At 47.5% G+C, this 15,615-nt stretch overlaps 1 protein-coding gene across 4 annotated transcripts in view; it reads left to right on the top strand.

Moving 5' to 3' along the window:
• The window catches only part of Limk2 (LIM domain kinase 2), a 78,098-nt gene that overhangs the window by 60,749 nt on the left and 1,734 nt on the right, over positions 1–15,615 (top strand). For all 4 annotated transcript variants that reach the window (XM_042666244.1, XM_042666247.1, XM_042666246.1 and 1 more), the window contains 8 exons: positions 1,982–2,168; positions 3,172–3,258; positions 4,708–4,839; positions 5,092–5,148; positions 7,973–8,038; positions 9,816–9,990; positions 11,104–11,159; positions 12,270–12,427. In XM_042666244.1, coding sequence (XP_042522178.1) covers positions 1,982–2,168; positions 3,172–3,258; positions 4,708–4,839; positions 5,092–5,148; positions 7,973–8,038; positions 9,816–9,990; positions 11,104–11,159; positions 12,270–12,427 — 918 coding nt within the window. The remainder of the gene's footprint in view (positions 1–1,981; positions 2,169–3,171; positions 3,259–4,707; positions 4,840–5,091; positions 5,149–7,972; positions 8,039–9,815; positions 9,991–11,103; positions 11,160–12,269; positions 12,428–15,615) is intronic.

The following is a 15,615-nucleotide window of genomic DNA, read 5'->3' as shown; positions in this document are numbered from 1 at the left end:
AGGTAGAGACTTACAGAAAAGGAGTCAAGAGCACTGGCTGTCAGGCAGAACTACCCATTCCAGGCCTTCAAGCTGAGCCCTCCATCTTCATAAGTCACTTCATCTCTCTGAGCCTCTGTGTCTACATTTGTGAAGTGGGGTTGCAAGATAAAAGTGGCTGTGTCCCACCAATTACCGAAGAATTAAATGTAGGAAAGGGCACAGTTGTACAATGCCAGCAGACAGTAGCGAACACTCAGTAAACGTGAGATAGGAGCCGGGCGCCAGTGGCTCACGCCTGTAATCCCAGCTACTCAAGAGGCTGACATCTGAGGAGCACGGTTCAAAGCCAGCCCAGGCAGGAAAGTCCCCTTAGAACTCTTATCTCCAATTAACCACTCAAAAACTGGAAGTGGTGCTGTGACTCAAGTGGTAGAGCACTAGCCTTGAGCACAAAGAGGCTCAAGGACAGCACCCAGCAACCTGAGTTCAAGCCCCAGAACTGGCACCAAAAAAAAAAACCAAACGTGAGATAGGCTGTTGAAGAATCTTGTCCTTTATCCACTCCTGGATCAAACAGGCTGATTAGCCAAGTCCTTCTTGGGGGCTATCTGTTGCAAATAGGGCCCTCCCTGTAGATCATTCCTGCCACTCTTGGCTGCCTCTCAGCAGAGGACAGAGAAGGGCTAGAAATGCATGGCTTGGGAAAGAGAAGACGTGGGATTGCTGGAGAGCTGCTCAGATACTTGAAGGGCTGAGAGGGTAACTCATCTTCCAGGCTCTGATGAGCACTATCCGAGGGAGGCAAAGCAAAAGAACAAGAGCAACCAAGCCTGTGGTGTAAGTCAAGTCAGAAACTGCTACAGCAGTCTGTAGATGGTCCAGCAAAACTGGAGCTTACCACAGAGAGGTTTTAAGGGTTACAGCTCACCTGCAGTTCTATGGTCTTCAGCCTTCTTGTCCTCCTTTCAAAGTAACAGTCATCAGCCAGCCACTGGTGGCTCATACCTGTAATCCTAGCTACTCAAGAGGCTGACATCTGAGGATTGAGGTTTGAAGCCAATCAGAGCAGGACAGTCCATGAGACTCTTTATTTCTTGTTAACCATCAGAAAACCAGAAGTGGAGCTATGACTCAGGTAGTAGAACACTAGCCTTGAGCCCAAAAACTCAGGACAGCACCCTAGGCCCTGAGTTCAAGCCCTGCTACTGACAAAAACAAGAAAAACAAAGTAACCATCATTAATTATTACTATTACTGGTTGCTTTTGGAAATATAAACAGATTTATTGCTGGAAAAAATTAAAGGTGTTTAATATCTTAAAATTTAGAAAATATGGCTAGGTGCAAGAATATACAAAACAGCTGGGCATTGATGGCATAGGCCTGTAATTCCAGCAGTTGGAAGATGCAGGCAGGAGGATTGAGAGTTGGAGGACAGCCTATCTAATGAAACCTGGCTTCAAAGAAAATAAAAAATAAAATGACGAAATGCCTGTATCATCTAAAATCCCATTGGCTCATTTTTTTTTGGAACAGTAGCATGCTGTCACTCTAACCTAGTTAGTACCTTGAATCAAGCGGATGGGGAGGTAGTAGATTGCTCTCCCTAGTGCTGTCCCATGCTGAACATTGTAAGTTAGTAGACTCTAGTTAATTGTTCCAGCTGCAAAGAACCAAAGTCTTATGTCCAGCCTACTCCACAGTGCTGGGGAGATGCCCTAACTCTCATGTGTGCTCTGCCACTGAGCTATTTCTCCACCCCAGTTCCCAGAGTTCCCATTATGAATGTGTTTCTCCTATGCTCAAATAAACTGCTGATGTATGCAGACCTAAAACAGCACATCTGTCTGATGTAAGATCCCTGTCTCCCAATAATAGCACTTGAATTACAGACAGTGGAATGAGCAGGTATGCCTGAGGTTCCTGCCTTTGGTATTCTGGCTAGTCTCAGAACTACTTATGTCTCCTCCCTCCCCCACCCCATCTTTCCTCATCCTCAGGCGCAGTAACAGCATCTCCAAGTCCCCTGGCCCCAGCTCCCCCAAAGAGCCCCTGCTTCTCAGCCGAGACATCAGCCGCTCAGAGTCCCTCCGCTGCTCCAGCAGCTACTCCCAACAGATCTTCCGGCCATGTGACCTGATCCATGGGGAGGTCCTGGGGAAGGGCTTCTTTGGGCAGGCCATCAAGGTGAGCAACAGCAGCAGCCGCTGCCCCCCCCCCCCCACGCCTGTCTCACCTTTTCCAGAGTTCTCATCCCATGGCCTCACCCCACACCCTACACGACACCAGGCCTCCTTCCCTACTCCAGGTGATGGTGGAGGAGGTGCCCACTCTACTACCCAGCCACCTAAGGGCAGCAGTGAACCTGTGGCTCTGGAGATACAGCTTGGGATGAGCTGTGCCCATAGCCCTCCTGCTGCCAGGCTGTGGGTATGTGTCAGGTGCCCACAGACCTAAGTACTGGGAATGCTGCAGGGAGTACAAGTGGCTCCTGCCACCCTGGTGAAAAGTCTCAGGGACTAACCTTCTCTTCTCTTTCTCTCCTCCTCCTCCTCCTCCTCCTCCTCTGCTGAGAGCTGGGAGGGGGGGTCAGGTAAGCCATGTATGTAAGCTTTGTGGGGCAGCAGGGCTGGAGAGCTCACCCCCCACCCACTCGACTCCCTGGTGCATGTCTGTGGCACTCACCCTCCTGCCCCCAGACTTCTGTTCACCCAAAGGATTCACTCCTACGCCACATGACCAGAGCCCCTGCTTGGCTTGGCAGTGTCCCCTCCTGCCTCCTTCCCCATTTGTCTGATTCTCACCTCTCTGTGCATGCTCAGCTCTCCAGAGAAGAGAGTGTGCTTTCCTCTGAGTCCCCTGTTCTCCTATGCTGTGTCTTCTACACAAAAATTTTCCATTTGATCTGATCTCATCTCCTCTGGCCCAGTATGTCTTAACAAGGAATGAGATGGCCAGTTGCATTGATTGACTGATTGATTGAGTGGATGAATGAATTAATAATTGAATGAATGATTCAATGATTTTGTGGTGCTGGGGTTTGAACTCGGGGTTTGAACTCAGGTTCTTGCGCATGCCAGACAAGCGCTTTGCCACTGAGCTTCATCCCCAGCTCATAGATTTTTCACAAGAAGTTCTCCAGTACTACTACTTCTTATCTTTACATCATTAATAATCACCCTCCCTGTAGGTGACACACAAGGCCACGGGCAAAGTGATGGTCATGAAGGAGTTAATTCGATGTGATGAAGAGACACAGAAGACTTTCCTGACTGAGGTAACAAAGTGGGAGTTGCCACCATGCCTCCTATAATCCCAGCTACTTGGGGAGGCTGAAGCAGACAGATTGTATGAGCCCAGGAGTTCTGGGTCAGTGTGGGAACACAATAAAACCCTGTCCAAAAAGGGGAGGGAGGGATGGGGGGGAAGAGAGAGAGAGAGAGAGAAGAAAAAAAGAAAGAAACTCACCTTTAGAATAGAGAAAATGTTACAAATGAATGGCTTCAATAAAAAACTTAAGGACTGCCGGGCGCTGGTGGCTCATGCCTGTAATCCTAGCTACTCAGGAGGCTGAGATCTGAGGATCGTGGTTCAAAGCCAGCCCAGGCAGGAGAGACCGTGAGACTCCCATCTCCAATAAACCACCAGAAAACCGGAAGTGGCGCTGTAGCTCAAGTGGTAGAGCACTCGCCTTGAGCTGAAGAGCTGAAGGACAGCGCCCAGGCCCAGAGTTCAAGCCCCACGGCTGACCAAAAAAAAAAAACTTAAGGACTTGGGGCATAGCTTCAGTGGGCTCTGAGTTCATCCCCATACTGCAGTGAGAGGGAGGAGGGCAGTTGGCTTGGAATCACTGTCTTAAAGACTGAGGGAAACAAGTGAGAGAGGAAAAGTGACATCAATCAAGATGCATTATACTTGCAAACTGATTTGTTGAATGGTAACACCTTTGTGTAACTACTTAAAGATTAAAAACATATATAATTTTAAAAATTGAGTGATAGAACATCCCCACTCCCTCTAAATCAGGGCCTGGGCACTGACCCTGAGCTGCTTTTGCTCAAGGATGGTACTTTACCATTTGAGCCACAGCACCACTTTTTGGCTTTTTCTGTTTATGTGATACTGAGGAATGGAACCCAGGGCTTCATACATGCTAGGCAAACACTCTACCACTAAGCCACATTCCCAGCCTATCAATAAACACTTCTTCAAGACGGCACAAGCCATATTACAAGGGATGCTATTCCAAAGAGTTCTCAGATTGCAAGCGTGATGGACATGAAAACAGACCAGTTTAGTGCAACTCTATATTCTAGTCACCTGAAGGCCCTCAATGGTGCCTGGAGTGGGGCTCCTCAAGAGCTGTCATTCCTTGAGCATCTATACAGTCCTACTCCTCCCACCTGGATCTGATGGAGAAGCTGCAGTCACCTGTGACCCAGGTGATGCCCTCTTCTTCCTTCCTGCCCCATCCCCAGGCCTTTGTTTTCACTCTTGGCCTTACCACTCCAGTTCCCCAAAGCACTTCCTAGAAAGGCTAGGGCCCAAGGGAGAGACCTGTGAAGCCATCCCCACCCATGTAGTGGTGATCTTCTCTCTCCCCGATCCTAATGCTTGAACACATCACACTGATAGAGGTTGAGAGGCAGCTAACTCCTTTAGGGAGAGAAGACTGGGTGGGAAGTTAACCATCTTCCTCTCCCCACTTGGCATCTCCCACTCTTAGGTGAAAGTGATGCGTAGCCTGGACCATCCCAATGTGCTCAAGTTCATTGGTGTCCTATATAAGGACAAGAAGCTGAACCTGCTGACAGAGTACATCGAGGGGGGTACCTTGAAGGACTTCCTGCGCAGTGTGGTGAGCATACTGGTCCACAATCCCCTGGAGTCCTGATTAGTTGTCAGAGGTATACCTATGCCCCCACTACCAGGAACTTTAAGCCCTTAGGCTTTAAGGTTTGCCCCCAAAGGACCATCCATGCTAGGCAGGACCAGGTACAAACGGGGGGGGGGGGTCTCTTCACTGGCACACTGTACTGACCCACAGGGCCTGGACTATGAGTGGCACAGGAAATCAACAGCCTCTGATAGGCATTCTCTCACCCTGCAGGACCCGTTCCCCTGGCAACAGAAGGTCAGGTTCGCCAAAGGCATCGCTTCAGGAATGGTAAGTACAATGGGAGAATAGAGAGAGGTGTATTTGAAGACAGACATCCATCCTGGGTGACTTGTATGGGTTGGATCATTCAGCAGTTATTTACTGAGTTTCATCTGGGCCAATGAAATTACCCTGGCCAACTGTCCTCAGCACTCAGCCTTGTTCTCAAAGGATTCCAGTTCTCTAAGAGAAAGCTGGATATGGCCAAGGCAAACTGAAGGGACAAACCACAGTACAAGGGCCTGGTCATCCCTATTACAGAAACTTCTGGGTATTGAGAGCTTTTAAAGCAAGTGAACATCTCACTGCCTTGTAAATCCAGTTGCACTGATCGTAAGAGCCAACAAATACTAAGTGCTTTCTGTATGCCAGGCACTGAGCTCAGAGATTAACAGGCAGGATCATATTTACTTCACATGACAACAGTTGTTTCTAGGTAAGAAGCTGAGACTAGAACAGGACAGAGTTAGGACCCTGGGCTTTGTCAGTCTAGCCTCTACACCATTTCAGCCATTCCTCCTCTCACAGGGTTCATGAAGACAAGATGTGTGTGGAACAGTAGATTGGATCCCTGTGTTTCAAGCTAAGGAGCCTGAACTTATAGGAAGTTTGTGTCTGTGAGTGTGTGTGTGGAATGAAGTAGTTATACAGTTGTACAAAAAGGTTATAATGCCATATAAAAAAAGATTTTTATTAATTTGTTTTGCCAGTTCTGGGGCTTGAACTCTGGACCTAGGCACTGTCCCTGAGCTTTTGTGCTCAAGGCTAGCACTTTGCCACTTAAGCCACAGCTCCACTTCTGGCTTTTTCTGTGACTAATTGGAGATAAGAACTTCCCAGACTTAGCCAGGCGCTGGTGGCTCCCGCCTGTAATCCTAGCTACTCAGGAGGGTGAGATCTGAGGATCACGGTTCAAATCCAGCCCAGGCTGGAAAGTCCTTGAGACTCTTATCTCCAGTAAACCACTAGAAAACCAGAAGTGGCACTGTGGCTCAAGCAGTATTCCTTGAGCTGAAGAGCTAAGGGACAGTGCCCAAGCCCCACGACCAACCAAAAAAAAAAAAAGAATTTCCCAGACTTAGCCAGGCATCAGAGGCTCACGCCTGTAATCCTAGCTACTCAGGAGGCTGAGATCTGAGGATCAGGGTTCAAAGCCAGCCCGGGGTGGGGCTGGGAAGGTAGCTCAGTAGTAGAGTGCTTGCCTTGCATGCATGACACCCTGGGTTCAATTCCTCAGCACCACATAAACAGAAAAAGCCAGAAGTGGTGCTGTGACTCAAGTGATAGAGCACTAGCCTTGAGCTGAAATGCTGAGGGACAGTGCCCAAGAGTTCAGGTCCCACTACCGACAAAAGCAAACAAACAAAAACAAAGCCTGACGAAGCAGGAAAGTCTGAGAGACTCTTATCTCCAATAAACCACTCAGAAAACCAGAAGTAGCACTGTGGCTCTAATGGTAGAGTGCTCGCCTTAAGCTGAAGACTGAGAGATAACGCCCAGGCTCATGAGTTCAAGCCCTACAATCAACAACAAGAAAAAAAAAGAATCTCCCAGACTTTCCTGCCCAAACTCACTTTGAGCTTCAATCCTCAAATCTCTAGACTTCTGAGTAGCTAGGATTACAGGCATGAGCCACTTGTGCCCAGCCTAGAAAAGATTTTTAAGCAAGAAAGTTTTGTGATCAGAGGTGATCTATAGGTTGGAATAGAGTTGAGAGATCCTCAGGCAGGGACAACTGGATAGAGAGCCAATGAAATACTTTGAGTTTCTAAATTAAGGTAGTAGCAATGGTGACAGAAGACTGGGAGACAGGGTGGCCTCAGAATGGAGCAACTGGATGGCAGTGAAGGCACACAAATGGGAAGAGGAGTCACAGTGGCACCTTGTGCCACCATTTACCAGATACTGATGGTCAGGAAGAGGCTTGGGAAAGTCAGGATTGGTGCATGCTGAGAATGATCTACTAGCTGAACCTCCAGCTCTCTGAGCAGGAAACTGGCTGGAGCTTGGAGAGAGACTGCTGGTCCCCAGAGAAGGGGCCACTAGAGCTGTGAGACAGAAACACATCCATGTGGAAAGATGGCTTGGAGCGTGGCTGGTGCTGAGGAAGCTGCTGGGTGGGAAAAAGACCCACGGGGTCTCAGGAGCAGGAGAGATGCCGACAGCTTTGAGGAAGGGATCTGCAGACCACCAGATTATGAGTCATGGCACACAGGAAGAGCTCCAGGGCTGTGTTGACCTGAGCGTGTGAGCAGTGTCTCCCATATTGGCAGGGGAAGGACAGGAAAAAGCAGTGGCCTTTGACACCAACAATAGCTTGTTTAGAAACAAGTTTCTAAATAGAAATTTGTTTAGAAACATTTAGATACAGAGAGGGACTAGTTCAAGTATAGACCTGGAGGAGAGTGATGTGAACAGCAGGAACATGGAGCTAATTCAACCAGGAAGGACTCAAAGTTCCTGAACCCCGAAATGGTGTGGGGCATGAGAGATGGAGCTGTCAGTACCTCGGGGTACTCACTTCAGAAGGCCTGGGCAAAGGCGTAAGGGAGGCTGCAGGGACCAGAGCCCAGTAATGGACTTGGAGACTGGAAGGAGGAGCTGTGAGGACTGAGGTCAGCCCTGAGCTGGTGACTGTTGAACTGAAGGATGGGCTGGAGTCAGCAGCTTTCTTTTGTTGTCCCTACAGGGAGCCTGGCCCCATTTTGTCCAGGCTGGGTTCTGAGGTGGGCGGGCACAGCCTGCATAAAGGAAGAATAGGTTTTATGGCCCCTAATTCCAGAGTCAGGATCTGGTTGATTTACTGGCCCTTTGGCTTGTATTTGTGTTCCAGGCCTATTTGCACTCCATGTGCATCATCCACCGGGATCTGAACTCACACAACTGCCTCATCAAGTTGGTATGTCTCACCCTGCAGCCTGGCCTGAGCCTCTTTGAGGTCAGCTGTCCTGGCTTCTTTGTCACAAAGGAAGCTGGCTGTCCCCTTGGCTTTAGGCCAAAGGTATTGCCTAGGGGCTTCTCTTGTCCTTCCTGTGGCTTCCAAAGCTATGTGTCTTCCGAACACTCCCAGACTGCAGCACACACATACCTGTCTCACCTCTCAGTAGCAGCCCTAGCAATCATTTGATTAGAAGTGACCTCGGGGCTACAGATGCTCAGATGCTCCGTGATAGAATACTTAATCTATGCAAAAAGAGAGAGTTGACCAGAAATTCCTTAGTTATATATAGAGAGTCCTGTCGTTCTGCTGACCCATTTTTCTGGCACATGAAATCTCAGCCTAAGGCCACAGACATAGTGAATTCACTGTGACCAGTTGGAAGCCATTATTCCTCCCACTCCTACCCCACCCCCCTCAGCTCTGATTGCTACAGTGTTGTTTCTCCTGTTGATTTGTAATCTTGCTTCCTGGGTATCCACTACTCAGCCCTGGCTCTACCCTCTGGACTCACATCAAACAATCTTAATCCCTTTCACATGACTGCCCTATAGTTATCCAAGGAGCTTATCTCCCCAGATTCCCCAGACTGACTGCCTCTGCCTTGTCTTTTTCTCTTAACCCTAGTTCAGAACAGTTACCCTAAGTCTTTTTGAGGAGTAAGGTAAGGCACCACAGGATAAAAACAAAACACAATCCTAGCTACTCAGGAGGCTGAGAGCTGAGAATCTCAGTTCAGAGCCATCCAGGGCAAGAAAGTCTATGAGACTCTTACCTCTAATTAGCCCCCAGAAAACCAGAAGTAGTGCTGTGGCTCAAAGTGGTAGAGCGCTAGCCTTGAGCAGAAAAAGCTCAAGGATAGCACCCAGGCCCAGAGTTCGTGTGTGTGTGTGTGTGTGTGTGTGTGTGTGTGTGTACGTACACACACATACACACACACACACACACACACACTCCAGACCCCACCTCCGAGTTTTACCCTCCATATTGCAGAGCCCTACCCCAGCTAGAGTTCTGTAGTGCAAACTACACTTCAGCTTGTGGGCAGATAGCAGACTGACAGAAACCCAACTACTTGAACAAATCTACTGGCACTTTCTGCTATGACTCTCTTTCACTATGTATTTACTATGTATTCCCCTTGTCCATGACTTTTTTTTTTGGGGGGGGGGGTTTATCCTAAGGCCTTGACCTCAGGTCCTGGGCACTGTCCCTTAGCTTTTGTGCTCAAGGCTACTTTGAACCACAGCACCACTTCTGGCTCTTTTGGTAGTTGATTGGAGATAAGAGTCTCTCAAGCTGGGCACTGGTGGCACATGCCTGTAATTCTAGCTACTCAAGAGGCTGAGATCTGAGGATTAGCTATTCTGGGAAGCCCAGGCAGGAAAGTCTGTGAGACTCTTATCTCCAGTAATCTACCCAGAAAAAGCCAGAAGTGGCACTGTAGCTCAAATGGTAGAGCATTAGCCTTGAGCACAGAGACTCAGGGTCAGCACCCAGGCCCTGAGTTCAAGCCCCAGGATCAGCAAAAATAAAATTAAAAAGAGTCTCACAAACTTTCCTGCCCAGGCTAGCTTTAAACTGTGATCCTCATATCTCAGCCTTCTCAGTAGCTAGGATTACAGGTGTGAGCCATCAACACCCCAGTAGTCCACGACTTTTCTTGCCTATGCCCACACCCTAAGGCCAGGTTCAAGGACTTCCCCACCAGGTCCTGAACTAGACCTTGTCCTGCCAGGACAAGACTGTAGTGGTGGCAGATTTTGGGTTGTCACGGCTCATAGTGGAAGAGAGGAAAAGGCCCCCAGTGGAGAAGGCCACCACGAAGAAGCGCACCTTACGCAAGAATGACCGCAAGAAGCGTTACACGGTGGTGGGAAACCCCTACTGGATGGCTCCTGAGATGCTGAATGGTGAGTCCTAAGCCTGGAGGAGACACTCCGAGGGGGAACAGAAGCCACTTCTGACAAGGGAGCCCTGGGAGACTAGTTAATGATGGTTTTTAATCCTTGCCAGCGTAGGCCTGAGAAACTACTTGTTCCCTGAGCTCAAGAATAGGAACTGGTCAGAGTATCAGGCTGGTCATAGCATAATGGATTTTGTGTCCTAAGGGTAGCTAAGAGGTCAGATTATGCATTGCTCTAGCTTTAGCTTTTGCTTTCTCCTAACTAGGAACTGAATTATGGTGCCCCCTGGTGGACACTGCTCAAACTATCAGAGACACTTTGACATTCTTGAAAGGCAGAAGATAGATGTCAAAAATGGTCTAAGCACTAGGCACTGATGGGTCTTGCCTGTAATCCTAGCTATTCAGGAGGCTGAGATCTGAGGATCACAGTTCAAAGCCAGCCTAGGCAGGAAAGTTCGTGAGACTCTTATCTCCAGTAAACCACCAGAAAACTGGAAGTGGCGCTGTGGCTCAAGTGGTAGAATGCTAGCCTTAAGCACAAAAGCACAGGGACAACGCCCAGGCCCAGAGTTCAAGCCCCACAACCAACCAAAAAAAAAAAAAAATGGTCTAGGGAGCTGGGAAGGTGGCTGAGTGGTAGAGTGTTTGCCTAGCATGCATGAAACCCTGGTTCGATTCCTCAGTACCACATAAACAGAAAAGCCAGAAGTGGTGCTGTGGCTCAAGTGGTGGAGTGCTAGCCTTGAGCAGAAGAAGCTCAGGGACAGCGCCCAGGCCCAGAGTAAAAAAAAAAGACCTAGGAACAGCACTTTTCAGTTCAGTGGCTCCCCGAGATCACACAGCTGCCAATGGCAGAGCCTAGAACTGGGGTGCAGTTCTTTTCCACTGTGCCATACAGTTACATCCTGAGCAATGCATTTATAAGGTCCCTTCAATACAGGCCTTCTAGGGCTGGAGAAGGATGATACCAAAGTGGTGCCTCTCCTGGACCACTTTGAGACATCCCCTCAGAACCTGTTCTAGCCTTGGTTCTTGTCTGTGACTTGGCTTCACCCTATACTCTTGCAGAGCAGGTAAAGGATGCCAAGTTAACAGTTGCTTGCCTCTGTTTCCCAAGGAAAGAGCTACGATGAAACCGTGGATGTCTTCTCTTTCGGGATTGTACTCTGTGAGGTGAGCTCCCACACAGAGGCCATTCAGGCCTAGAAGCTTTGCCCTGCTTCACATCTGGGCTTCTCCTAGGGGTAAAAAGGTTATTATAAATTTGACATAGGTAGCCAGGCACTAGTGGGTAATGCCTGTAATCCTAGATGGTCAGGAAGCTGAGATTTGAGGCTCACAGTTTGAGTCTGACCAGGGCAGGAAAGTCCATGAGACTCTTATCTCCAGTTAACTACCAAAAAAAAAAAGCCAGAGATAGAGCAGTGGCTCAAGTGGTAGGTAGCCTTGAGCAAAGAAGCTCAGGAATGGCACCTAGTCTCTGACTGGATATGATGGATGCCTCATTTGAATCTTAAGGTCCCGTGAAATGGAGGCCTAGAAAGGCTCAAATAGTTTGTAAGTCACAAAGTTGCATGGCCAGTAAGGGACAAGTCAAACTCAGAATTCCAGTAAGAAAGGTATGACGTCCATCTAGCTCTTAAGCCTAGTTGCAGTTCCTTTCTGTTCCCCGTTTCTAAACCCAGCAAATAGAAGTTGCCACTCCAGGAAATACCAGCTCCATGATAGGCACCATAGAGGATACAGTAAGTCCTGGCAAGATTCCAGCCATTAGTAGCTTAGCATTCAGGTGGCAAAATAGCTCAGTATATCTCAAAGCACTCCATCATACACACATTCAAAGGCTTCTGTGATTCCCGTAAATCTATGAATGGGATAGGCAAGAGAAACAAAAGGTGGTTAGAATAATGAAGGACAATTTTTATGAAAGTTGTTTCCTTTTCATAGATAACAATTGTTGTACTAAGTATTAAGCTATATACAAAGTATTAAGCTGGTGCCAAGATCTCAAACATGAATCAGACCTAGCTCCCTGCTTCACAGAGACTTGACTCTAGCAGAAGATGGACATAGGCAGATAACAGCCTGCATGCCAACTTGGAACATTACTTTTGCTACTGTGAAGCCAGTCAGTCCTAACCCACCCTCAAAAGCCAGGAGAGAGAAGACTAGATTTTTACCACTCTCCTGTGTCTCCTTCTGTTCACACATCAGCATTCCTTTTCCCTGCCATCTCTCTGTAGCATCAGAGCACTTCCTGACCAGCTGTCTTCTCACCTGCAGATCATTGGGCAGGTATATGCAGATCCTGATTGCTTACCCCGCACACTGGACTTTGGCCTCAACGTGAAGCTTTTCTGGGAGAAGTTTGTCCCAACAGACTGTCCTCCTGCCTTCTTCCCCTTGGCCGCTATCTGCTGCAAACTGGAGCCTGAGAGCCGGTAAGTATTTCACCCCTGTCTCCAAGCTCCAGGCACAAGGGATGGCAGAGGTTTGAACTCAAGCATGTAACTGTCACTCTTTAACATGCCAAGTTTGATAAAGGTGTAGTAACTGGATAAGGTACAGAGACACAGTTCCTAAAAGAAAGTTCAAACTGGGTGCCAGTTGTACACACTTACTCCTAGCTACTCAGGAAGCTGAGCTCTGAGGATCACAGTTCAGAGCTAGCCCAGACAAAAAAGTCCATGAGACTCTTACCTTCAGTTAACCAGCAAAAAGCCAAAAGTAGAAGTGTGACTCAAGTGGTAGAGCACCAGCATTGGGTGAAAAAAACAAGTGCTTGTGCAAGGCACTGAGTTCAAGCCCCAGAACAAGCACCGAAAATAGTGTGTGTGTGAGTGTGTGTGTGTGTGTAGTGTAGACTATGCTTTAGGTGTTGTTCTGAGGTGTCAGATCTCAGGAAACTTGCATTTTTTCCAAGGCCCAGAGCTCCAATTCTGGAGGAGCAGACTAGCAAGTAGAATAAAAAAATACAACATAGTGGGGCTGGGAAGGTGGCTCAGTGGTAGAGTGCTTATCTTGCATGCATGAGGCCCTGAGTTCGATTCCTCAGCACCACATAAGCAGAAAAAGCCAGAAGTGGCACTGTGGCTCAAGTGGTAGAGCGCTTGAAGAGCTGAAGAGCTGAGGGACAGCTCCCAGTCCCAGAGTTCAGACCCCATGACCAACAAAAACAGCATAAATAAACTATGCTGAATATTCAAATAGGACAAATGCTATGGGAAAAGTCTAATAAAGAGGTTTATTATCAGACACTAGTGGCTTATACCTATAATCCTAGCCACTCAGAAAGCTGAGATCTGAGGATCACAGTTCAAAGCCAGCCCTGGCAGAAAAGTCCATGAGACTGTGACCTCCAATTCACTGCCAAAAAGCTGAAAGTGGAGCTGGTAATGACTCACTTGATAGAGCACTAGCCCAGAGCACAATCCCACATTTACAGCCTAGTGTGGAGGGGGGATATACATCTATATGTATATGTGTCTTTAAAATCTCGATTCCACAAGTAAGTAAACAATACAGCATTTTGAGATTGGCTTAAGGGGATACTCTCCAGCTCCATCCACTGTCCTGCAAATGATATAATTTCAATTTTCTTTATAGATGAGTAATACTCCAAGTACATATGTAACGTGTGTGTGTGTGTGTGTGTGTGTGTGTGTGTGTGTGTGTGTGTGTGTGTGTGTGTGTGTGTGTGTGTGTGTATACATACTTTTTTTGGGGGGGAGGGGGGGGTTGGTCATGGGGCTTGAACTCTGGGCCTGGATGCTGTCCCTCAGCTCTTCAGCTCAAGGCTAGTGCTGTATCACCTGAGCCACAGCACCACTTCCAGTTTTCTGGTGGTTTATTGGAGATAAATGTCTCATGGAGGGGGCTGGGAAGATGGCTCAGTGGTAGAGCGCTTGCCTTGAATGCCTGAGGCCCTGGGTTCAATTCCTCAGCACCACATAAGCAAAAAGAAAAAAGCTGAAAGTGGCACTGTGGCTCAAGTGGTAGAGCTCTAGCCTTGAGCTAAAAAGCTGAGGGACAGCGCCTAGGCCCAGAGTTCAGGCCCCACAACCGGACCCAAAAAAAAAAAAAGAGTCTCATGGACTTTCCTGCCTCGGCTGGCTTTGAACCACAATCCTCAGATCTCAGCCCCCTGAGTAGCTAAGATTACAGGCGTGAGCCATCAGTACCCAGCTACCATGTATTCTTTATCCACTCATTGGTTGTTGGACACATTGGCCAATTCCACAGTTTGACTATTGTAAACAAAGATGCAATAAACATAGGGATGCAGGTGTCTTTCTGGCGTATTAATTAACTCTTCCTTCAGATATATGCCCCCAGAGGAAATGTGGTGTGATCATTAGGTAGATCCATTTTAGTTTTTTAAGGAGCTTCTATACTGATTCCATAGTGGTTGCACTAATTTACATTCTCACCAGCCATGTATGAGGGTTCTTCCCTTCATCCTCGCCAGGATTTGTTTTCTTGTTAGATGGCATTCTGACTGAGCTGAGATGAATCTGATGTTTCTCTCCTAGCCATTTGTATTTCTTCTGAGAATTGTCTATTTGTCCATTTATTAACTGGGTTATTTGTTCATTTGTCCACATATTAACTGGGCTATTTGTTCTATTGTTTCAGAGCTTTGTTTAGTCTAGATAATAATCCTTAATCCATTGAATAGCTGACATTGCATAGCTCCTATTCCATGGGTTGCCTCTTGGTTCTGGTGGTTTTCTTTAGCGGTGTAGAAACTTCTGGTCCATTCTTGCTATTATTTTCTTGGAGTCTTATTCAGAAAATAATGACCTGTGCCTTTTTTCTTCCAGATTTTTCCTATGGTAGTTTCAGGTGTTACATTTCAATCTTTGATCTGTTTAGAGTTGGTTTTGGTACAAGATGAAAGGCAAGGGTCAAGTTTCAGTCTCTGGCAAATAAATGATCAGTTTTCCTAGCACCTTTTTGTTGAATAGGCTGTCTTCCACAGCCTTTTGACTCCTTTGTCAAAAATTAGATGGCTGTAACTATGTGGTTTTATTCCTGGGTCTTCTGTTCTGCTGTTCTTTTGTGTCTGTTTTTTGTGCTATCACCAAGCTATTTTTTTTTTTTTTGCTACTATGGCTCTATAATATAATTTGAAGTCCAGTATTATGATAGGTCTTGCATTTCTCTTTTTTGCTCAGGATTACTGTTACTACGAGCTACCACCACTAGCCAGGCCAGACTCCTTAGCCAGTTACCTTTTTTTTGGTCAGCCCTGGGGCTTGAAGTCAGGGCCTAGGCACTGTTCCTGAGCTTTTTTGTGCAAGGCGAGCTCTACCACTTGAACCACAGCACCACTTCCAGTTTTCTGGTGATTAATTAGAGATAAGTCTCATGGCCTTTTCTGCCCGGGCTGGCTTTGAACTACAATCCTCATATCTCAGCCTCCTGAGTAGCTAGGACTACAGGCATGAGCCACTGGGAGCCAGCCTTTACCTAGTTATCTTTCATCTTTGTACCAACCCTGTGAAGTTATGCTAATATCATTTCTTGGAGAGGCAAATATAGGCTAAGGAGTTTGCCTGAAGAGGTAACTGAGCACCAGGCCCGGGTCCTCCCTTACCACCTCATAGTTCACCTGCCTGATTCACCT

The sequence above is a fragment of the Dipodomys spectabilis genome, unplaced genomic scaffold (genome assembly GCF_019054845.1).
Source record: "Dipodomys spectabilis isolate Male_0828 unplaced genomic scaffold, ASM1905484v1 ptg000363l, whole genome shotgun sequence".
In the NCBI taxonomy this organism is placed as follows: Eukaryota; Metazoa; Chordata; class Mammalia; order Rodentia; family Heteromyidae; genus Dipodomys; species Dipodomys spectabilis.
This window is presented reverse-complemented; position numbering and strand designations above follow the sequence as displayed.